Genomic DNA, 9989 nt, shown 5'->3' on the forward strand with positions numbered 1-9989 from the left:
GGAAACAAGGAAAAATAAAATATTTCAAGAAGAGCAACAATATTAAAATAAATATCACTTCACAGGGGTTTTGAGTCATTCGTGTACTATCCAAGATGCAACCGTTGTCTCTTTCCAACTCAGGCTCAGGAGGGAGAGGGAGTAGTCATACCCTGGTGAGAGGGTACCACAAGAGGTCCCTTTGCCTATACATACAACGAATAGACTGGCATATTCTTTACAGATTCTCACTTTTCCTCATACACTTGACAACACTGAAATTACTAAACAATTCTTCTTCTCTCAAGAGGTAACAACTGTACTGAAATTGTTCAGTGGCTTCTTTCCTCTTGGCTACAGTAGAAGAGACTCTTTAGCTATGGTAAACAGTTCTCCTAGGTGAAGAACACTCCAAAATCAAACCAATGTTCTCTAGTCATGGGTAGTGCCATAACCTCTGTGCCATGGTCTTCCATTGTCTTGGGTTAGAGGTCTCTTGCTTAAGGGTACTCTTGGGCACAGTTTTCTACCTTTTTTTCTCTTCCTTTTGTTTTGTTAAAGTTTTTATAGTTTATGTAGGAGATATTCATTTTAAGGTTACTGTTCTAAAATATTCTATTTGTTCTTGTTTCATTTCCACACTGGGCTATTTTCCCTATTAGAGTCCCTGGGATTATAGCATCGTGCTTTTCCAACTAGGGTTGTAGCTTAGCTAATAATAATAATAATAATAATAATAATAGACCTCAATTATGACGGCTCAGGTACACTAGCAATAACAAAAAAACATCCTTTGCATTCATAATAGACTTCAGTACATACAAAGGACACAAAGTAAGGAATGCAAAGAATATTGGCTGGTTCCTTAGAACCAAGGAAGCCCCATCTTACCTGCGACGTTTGCAAGAGGGCGTTGGTGACCATGTAGGCGCCCTCCAGCCTTCCTTTGTCTCGGGGGTTGATGGCGAACAGGAGGTTAGTGATCCCCAGCAGAGGGAAGAGGATGAGGGTGGCCTTTATCGCTTTTCTGAAATGAACATTTCAAATAGGGTTGAGTTCGGGAAATTTACACACTTGTAAATATATTTATTTTTTTCTCTCTTTTACGCCCTAAGAAATATTCTCTCTCTCTCTCTCTCTCTCTCTCTCTCTCTCTCTCTCTCTCTCTCTCTCTCTCTCTCTCTCTGTATACGCCATAAGAAAATTTTCTCTCTTGCACCCTAAGAAATATCTCTCTCTCTCTCTCTCTCTCTCTCTCTCTCTCTCTCTCTGTTTACGCCCTAAAAATATTTTCTCTCTCTTACGCTAAGAAATATTCTCTCTCTCTCTCTCTCTCTCTCTCTCTCTCTCTCTCTCTCTCATTATTTTGATATAAATATTGTGATTTTTTTACCTTGAAATAGTATACACAACTAATATTCTCTCTCTCTCTCTCTCTCTCTCTCTCTCTCTCTCTCTCTCTCTCTCTATTTAGTCTATATTTTGTGATTTTTTTACCTTGAAATAGTATACACAACTGATATTCTCTCTCTCTCTCTCTCTCTCTCTCTCTCTCTCTCTCTCTCTCTCATTGCAAAACTAATTTTTAAAAGAAATTAGAGATTTGTGCTTCAGAAAAGAACAACTTTGTAAAAAGTCAAACCCATTATAGCTAAAACAAATACTGAAATTGAACAACTTAAATCACAAAAGTGGTGGCGGGGTATTAGACCCTGAAGCTGCAATTTAAATTTAAGTTAAGAATCAAGACAGCAAAATGAACTTAGAAACAATGGAAGCATAGAAATCTATTGCTTGAGGGTACACTCGGGCTCACTATTCTATCTTATTTCTCTTCCTCTTGTTTTTTGTAACTTTTATAGCTTATATATGAAAGATCTATTTTGACGTTGTTACTGCTCTGAAAATATATTTTAATTGTCCATAACTTCTCTTGTAGTTTATTTATTTCCTTATTTCCTTTCCTCACAGGGCTATTTTTTCCATGTTGGAGCCCTTGGCCCTATAGCATCCTGTTTTTTCAACTTGGATTGGAGCTTAGCTAATAATAATAATAACAATACCAACGATAACAATAATAATAATAATAATATAAATAATAATAATAATAATAATAATGATAATATCAATAATAATACCAATAATAATAATTTTCCCTGTTGAAACCCTTGGGCTTGTAGCATCCTGCTTTTCCAACTTGGATTGGAGCTTAGCTAATAATAATAATAATAATAATAATAATAATAATAATAATAATAATAATAATAATTTTCCCCGTTGAAACCCTTGGCCTTGTAGCATCCTGCTTTTCCAACTTGGATTGGAGCTTAGTAAGTAATAATAATAATAATAATAATAATAATAATAATAACAACAACAACAAGTAATTATGATAATGATAATAATAATAATAATAATAATAATAATAATAATGATAATAATAACAATAAAAATTATAAAAACAATAATAATAAATCATAATAACGATAAATAATAATAATAATAATAATAACAACAACAACAACAACAACAACAACAACAACAGCAATAATAATAATAATAATATCAGAAGGCGAAAAGTTTACAAAGGAACCGGAAGGACGTTTCAAATAGTTTGGAGTAACGTCAACAGAGCACCGCAGGAAGTACACAAATGGACTCATCCCTTCCGCCCTAACAGCTTAGGAGGCTTTGACCTGAAGCCTATTTTCTAGGGATCATAAAATTGACCTGTTTAAATCTAATATCACAGTTGAATTAATTTTGAAATGTTGTTTCAATTGACCTGGCATCAAAGGAATCTAGATTTAGATTCGCGTGGTTGGCAAAAGCCACTGGGTGTGTAGGAAAAGGGAATATTATGTCTTTATGCGGAAATATACTTGCAAAAGCATATACAGTGTATACTTATATATTCGTTTATGTATCTGATATATCTATATAACACATCTATATATATATATATATATATATATATATATATATATATATATATATATATATATATATATATATAAATATATACATATGTATATATACTCCCCCATATATATATATATATATATATATATATATATATATATATATGTGTGTGTATATATATATACACCCATATATATAATTTAGTTATACACAGCCATATATATATATATATATATATATATAATATAGATAGATATTTATATGTATGTATATATACACACACCCATATTATAAATATATATAAATATATATATATATATATATATATATATATATATATATATTTATATATACACATATATATATATATATATATATATATATATATATTTATACACATAAACACACACACACACACACACATATATATATATATATATATATATATATATGTATATATATATATATATATGTGTGTGTGTGTGTGTGTGTGATCTCAGTAACTGAAATAACACCAAATAGGGCTCTGAAGATTATAGCAGTCTAATCTTTATAAAAATTTAAAATCCTCACAGTAAATAAATTCAAACAATGAATCAAGTGCTGGGATTACATAATCTCCAGATTAATATAAACTGGAAAAGTCGACTTTCATCAATAAAAATCAGTTTCTGTCCAAGGATTGTTATAAAAAAAAAAAAAAAAAAAAAAAAAAAAAAAAAAGTTTCACTGAGAAACCATATGGATTGACGCCAGCAAGAGAGGAATAAATTAATTTCAACTGTGAGAAACTTGAAAATGAGTAATTACCGTATTTTCACAAATAAATTGAAGGAAATATCTCGTTACGATAAGGAATTACCTCCTTGCTATAATAATTGTAATGGAATAACAACAAATAATTATGTGGACATTGATAAATGGTGGCCGATGTGATAACGTCCCTGACTTGGGAACAGCGGTCTGGGGTTCGAGTCCCGCTCAAACTCGTTAGTTTCTTTGGTAGCTGCAACCTCACCATCCTTGTGAGGTAGGGGGGTTGGGGGAGCCTCTAGGTCTATTTGCTGAGTTTAACAGCCATTGCCTTGGCACTCCTTGGTCCTAGCTTGGGTGGAGAGTGGGCTAGAGCGCTGATTATATGTATATATGGTCAGTCTCTAGAGCATTGTTCTGTTCAATAGGGCAATGTCACTGTCACATGTTCCTGCCATTCATGAGTGGCCTTTAAAAACCTTTAAACCTAAACAATATGTTATTAAAAGCACCAGTAGTTTTTGCACGCTTTGAAAGAGAAGGAAATATCTCGTTGTATTAATAATTGCCATATAGTAACAACAAGTAATTATGAGAACCTTGATAAATGTTAACCTAAACAATATGTTATTAAAAGCAACAGTAGTTTTTCCACACTTTGAAAGAAGAAGAAGACATAAAACAACAGTTGTACTAATTAACAATTACCCCTTTCTCTCGCTCTGTAGTAGGAATACAAGTCTCTGTCTCTGTATGTGTGCATGTATGTGTCCGAGTGCACGGGCGTAATGTGTATGGCCGTATATTTGTGCTTATTTATTTACAAACTAGTATGCAATCTACACTTCATTATTGATTTATATTTTTCTAGTACGTATACGCTTGTGATATAAACAAGGTATGATATTATTGCAATGATCACATATATGTTTTACCAAGGTAAGAAATAGTATGTTTAATCGTCAATAATTTCAGCATCCTGACTCAAGTTTAAAAGGCTTGAATTAGTTACTTGTTGAAATTAGTATAACATAATTACCTATGATTTATATCAAATCCGTCAAATGGTTTTACCAAGGTAAGAAATAGTATGTTTAATCGTCAATAATTTCAGCATCCTGACTCAAGTTTAAAAGGCTTGAATTAGTTACTTGTTGAAATTAGTATAACATAATTACCTATGATTTATATCAAATCCGTCAAATGGTTTTACCAAGGTAAGAAATAGTATGTTTAATCGTCAATAATTTCAGCATCCTGACTCAAGTTTAAAAGACTTGAATTAGTTACTTGTTGAAATTAATATAGCATAATTACCTATGATTTATATCAAATCCCTCAAATGGTCTTTGAGAGAGAGAGAGAGAGAGAGAGAGAGAGAGAGAGAGAGAGAGAGAGAGAGAGAGAGAGAGAGAGAGAGAGAGAGAGAGAGAGAGAGAGAGAGAGAGAGAGAGAGAGAGAGAGAGAGAGAGAGAGAGAGCAAAAAATAAAAAAAAATCTAATTGAAACAAGGACTTTTACAGCTCCTCAATTTCCCTACGAGGACAAACTATTGTCACCCTTCTGAAAAAAAAAAAAAACTCAAATGTTTCTCTTTAATTGTAGACACAGCTGATCACTAGTGGCATATTTCATATAAATTACCACAGACTCATTAATAACAATGAGATGTTATCAACATAATATCCTATTTTGAAGTGATAGAAGAAGTAAATAGGAAAACAAAAGCATTGGTTGACTATTCTCTTGTTCTTCGCTGTATGAAACACGTGACGAAGGTTGAAGAAACCTCAGTTAGAACAGTTTATCTGCTAAAATAACTCTTTTGGAATTATTATAAAGAATAAAAAATGAAAAATACTATTCATATTCATAACCGTTAATATGATCCTAGGTGAATACGAGTTATGTCACATGTCACACGCAGTGAAGAATCACGTCCAAAAAGCTCAGCGTAATAAATTTTTTTTTTTTACTTTACTGACGTATTTCCACATTTTTTTCTAGTTAAATTATTTTATGAATGCAGGTTTAAGCCGGTGTAATCCAGGGAACATCCCACGTCGCAATTTATAAAGCCAGTGTTGCTTACGCGAGTGTATATATTTCTTTAAAATCCTTTCTTTTTTTTTGTATCGCGAAGTTTAGTTCATATATACTACAAGTAGTTTGGCTTCGGAGGGAAACAAGCTGCCAGCTACCTAAAAGATATACGAACGGACTCTATTAAGAAACAATAGATGAAAAACTAGAAAATGTGGGTAGAGCATTTTTTCTTAATCTTTGATATTCATATAAAAATCACCAAAGCCTATTAAAGGATTTCATGGTTTAAAAGGCCACTTATGAATGGCAGAGACAAGGGACAGTGACACTTCCCTACCAAGCAGGACAATGCCCTAGAGACTGACTATAAATAAATATGGTCGGCACACTCAAGCCCCTCTTTACCAAAGCTAGGACCAAGGACGGTCAGGCAATGGCTGCTGATGACTCAGCAGATAGACCTATAGGCTACCCAATACGTCCCAGTCTTAGCTCACAAGGATGGTAAGGTTGCAGTGATCAAAGGAACTAACGAGTTTGAGCGGGACTCCAACCCCAGTCTATCACCAGTCAGGGACATTACCACATAGGCCACGACAACCTTATTCATTGGATCCGAAATAAACGAGACGATTTTCAAGTATATGAAAACTAAGAAATTATGCAAATGAGTTCTCATTGGAAACTTTCTTGTAGAATATGCTTTCAAGCACAGTTTTCTCCATCAACTTGACATATGGTCTTTGAAAATTATCATCGTTGAATGGAATATAAAAATGCTATGAATGAAGTCATGTTTGCGAGTCCACGAACAATATGCGTCTTGTTTCTTTAAAGTGACGGTAAATATTCACAACTGATATCATAAACCGACTATGATTGGCTGCCTATGCTACTTGCCACACACCACAAGCTAAAAGATTACAAGTTCAGGCTGCTTGGAACCTAATAAGATAAGAGAATATTATCGACTGTGGAAATTCTCTGTTTAAATAGATGGACATATATATATATATATATATATATATATATATATATATATATATATATATATATATATACAAATCAGACTAATATTCCCTGTTTGTCTGTTTCCTTGTCAGTACTGTTCAGCCTCACAGTTCGAACATGCGACTTACCTTTATCCGAAGCTTTGCTTTGAAGTCTTGGCCTGGTTATGAGACAAGGGTCCTTTGAGAGAGAAATGCATTTCTCATAATGAGTAAAATCCCTTAAGTAAAAAGTAACTCCTTTCATGTAACACTTTTATTTTCCCCTTGTGAGTGCAAATAATTCTGCCTCTATATTCAGAGAGAGAGAGAGAGAGAGAGAGAGAGAGAGAGAGAGAGAGAGAGAGAGAGAGAGAGAGAGTATGCAATCTACATTTCATTATTGATTTCTATATTCTAGTAAGTATATGCTTATGATATACTTAAATCAGTTACTACTTGAATTACCTATGATTTATAAATAATCCCTCAAATGGTCTTTGAGAGAGAGAAAGAGAGAGAGAGAGAGAGAGAGAGAGAGAGAGAGAGAGAGAGAGAGAGAGAGAGAGAGAGAGAGAGAGAGTTTCAACTATCAGAAGACTGAAAACAAAAAGAGAAAGAAAACAATAGGACGAATGTCCGTTTGAAGTTTCAAATATCAAGAAACAGCATTTGTAGTTGGAGATAATTTTTTTCTTTCTGACCCTCGGGTTCTATCGGTCGTTCGCAGAAGAACTGACGTACCCTTTTGTTTGCTCCGGTTCAAAAGAACTAAGGAAACAGCAATTTTCCTTTTTCCTTTTTCAATTGGTGACATGGGAAATGTGACCTCGCTCTGTACGGGAGTCTTAGCAGCTAGGAGTCTTATCAGGATGATCATCAAGATCATTATTATCATTATTATCTTTATTATATTATCATGAAGAACAAACCAAATAGATCTGAATCTGTATATTTAGTCTATATATAAAACACCAGTTCACACGTGAAAGATATAGAAATACAGTAGAGAGACTGGTATTATTATTATTATTATTATTATTATTATTATTATTATTATTATTATTATTATTATTATTATTATTATTATTACAAGCTAAGCTACAACCCTAGTCGGAAAAGCAGGATGCTATGAGCCCAAGGGCTACAACAGGGAAAAATAGCCGTGAGGAAAGAAAACAAGGAAATAAATAAAATACAAGATAAGTAGTAGACAATCAAATTAATATACTTCAAGAACATTAACAAAATTAAATTAGATCTTTCATACATAAACTATAAATACTTAAATAAAAAAAGAGGAAGAGAAACAACGCAGAATCAGTATCAAGTAAATTGAATTTACCTTCGAAGACAATGATCACTGAAGAGAGAAAAAACGAAAAAAAACGAAAATAGATATGAAACCGAAGATCTAAAACCCATTAAGACATTACAGAATAACATAATGAGATGAAGAAACTCCCTGAATGACACTACACACAGACAGATGTTAAGGAGGCGATGTTAAAAAAAAAATAGAAGGATATTAGTAAGGACGAGTCCTTGACAGTACGAAAACATGAAAGCCATGATGCTAAAAGTAATTGCTTGTAATGGCACTAGGAAAATCCTTGGGTTGGCAAATGAAAATTGTAGGAATATATCTTTTTTTTGGAGAACGTCGTAAAAACCTGATAACTATTCTTTTACTAGCAGTTGTCCAGAAAGTGTTTATATATATATATATATATATATGTGTGTGTGTGTGTGTGTGTATACATATATATATAGTATATATATGTATATATATACAGTATATACATATATATATATATATATATATACGTATTTATATACAATATATATATACGTACCTATATACAATATATATATATATATATATATATAAAATGTATACGTGTTTTAATACACACACACAAACACACACACACACATATATATATATATATACATATATATAAATATATATATATATATATATATATGTGTGTGTGTGTGTGTGTGTTTGTGATAAATTTTGAGCATTTAGACGTGTTTTTTAATATTCAAACAAGCCATATATTATAATACATTAAAGTCTGGAATCTTTGATCGACCTTGGGATCAGAGTCCCAAGGCGAAACAACTCGAAGACAATAGCTTCTGACCGGCCGGGAATCGAACCCTGGTCCAGGAAGCTTGTATGACAGTAACAATACCATTTAGCTACGAAGAAAGATAAAAGTCAATGACAATTCTTCTGTACTTATACCTGTCGAATTCAGGTTTTTTTAGAATTGAAATCAACCCATCTTCACCATCGTAGCTAATTGGTATGTTTGTGACTTGGCATTCGATTAATGATAAATTTTGCAGATTTAGACGCGTTTTTTTCATAGTCTATAAGACGAAGGACTCCAACAGGGAAATATAGCCCAGTGAGGAAAGGAAATAAGGAAATAAATAAACAAATAAAACAAATATTTTGAAAACAATATCAACATTAAAATAGATCTTACATTTATAAACTATAAAACGAGACTTAAGAGACAGGAAAAGCTCTCCTAACTAAAGGAGGTCACTAGAAAGTTGATATTAGTTTGGAGAATGTAATGAAACCTATCTGTCTCCTATTGTTTACAGAAATCCTTGAAAAGTTCTGAATGCTGAGAATCCATTTTGTATCTTGGAGGTAGGAAGATCGAATATCTACCTTCAAATAAGCAATAATTTTTTTTTTTTGTACAATTGCCTTATAGAAAATTTTAGAGATATTAACTTCGTCATAAGATTATTATTATCATTATTATTATTATTATTATTATTATTATTATTATTATTATTATCATTATTATGACTATGATTCTCATTATTATTATTATTATTATTATCATTATTATTATTATTATTATCATTATTATTATTATTATTATTATTATTACTTTCTAACCTACAGCTCTAGTTGGAAAAATAGGATGCTATAAGCCCAGGGGCCTCCAACAGGAAAAAAAACAGTCCAGTGAGGAAGGGAAACAAGAAAAAATAAAATATTTTAAGAACAGTAACAACATTAATATGAATATTTCCTAAATAAACTATAAAATACGATAGAATAGTGTTCCCGAGTGTATCCTCAAGCAAGAGAACTCTAAGGGCCAGTGAAAATAAAAAGAGTATTTTAATTGAAGTTCTATATATAACGTTGTTAATGTATTATGTGGCTGCAACATACAGTATATTTTGGATTTGCAATGTAAATACATTTCGTTAAAACTTTGGTAAACTTTGAAATGGTGATACATAATCAAATAAGCGAGA

General features: G+C 32.0%; 1 protein-coding gene across 1 annotated transcript in view; it reads right to left on the bottom strand.

Annotated features, from left to right (window-relative positions):
* LOC137649955 (uncharacterized) overlaps positions 1-9989 on the bottom strand; it is a 361156-nt gene that overhangs the window by 6030 nt on the left and 345137 nt on the right. The window contains exon 7 of the mRNA XM_068382938.1: positions 871-1006. Within this exon, the coding sequence (XP_068239039.1) occupies positions 871-1006 (136 nt within the window). The remainder of the gene's footprint in view (positions 1-870; positions 1007-9989) is intronic.

The sequence above is a fragment of the Palaemon carinicauda genome, chromosome 11 (assembly GCF_036898095.1).
Source record: "Palaemon carinicauda isolate YSFRI2023 chromosome 11, ASM3689809v2, whole genome shotgun sequence".
Classification (NCBI taxonomy): Eukaryota; Metazoa; Arthropoda; class Malacostraca; order Decapoda; family Palaemonidae; genus Palaemon; species Palaemon carinicauda.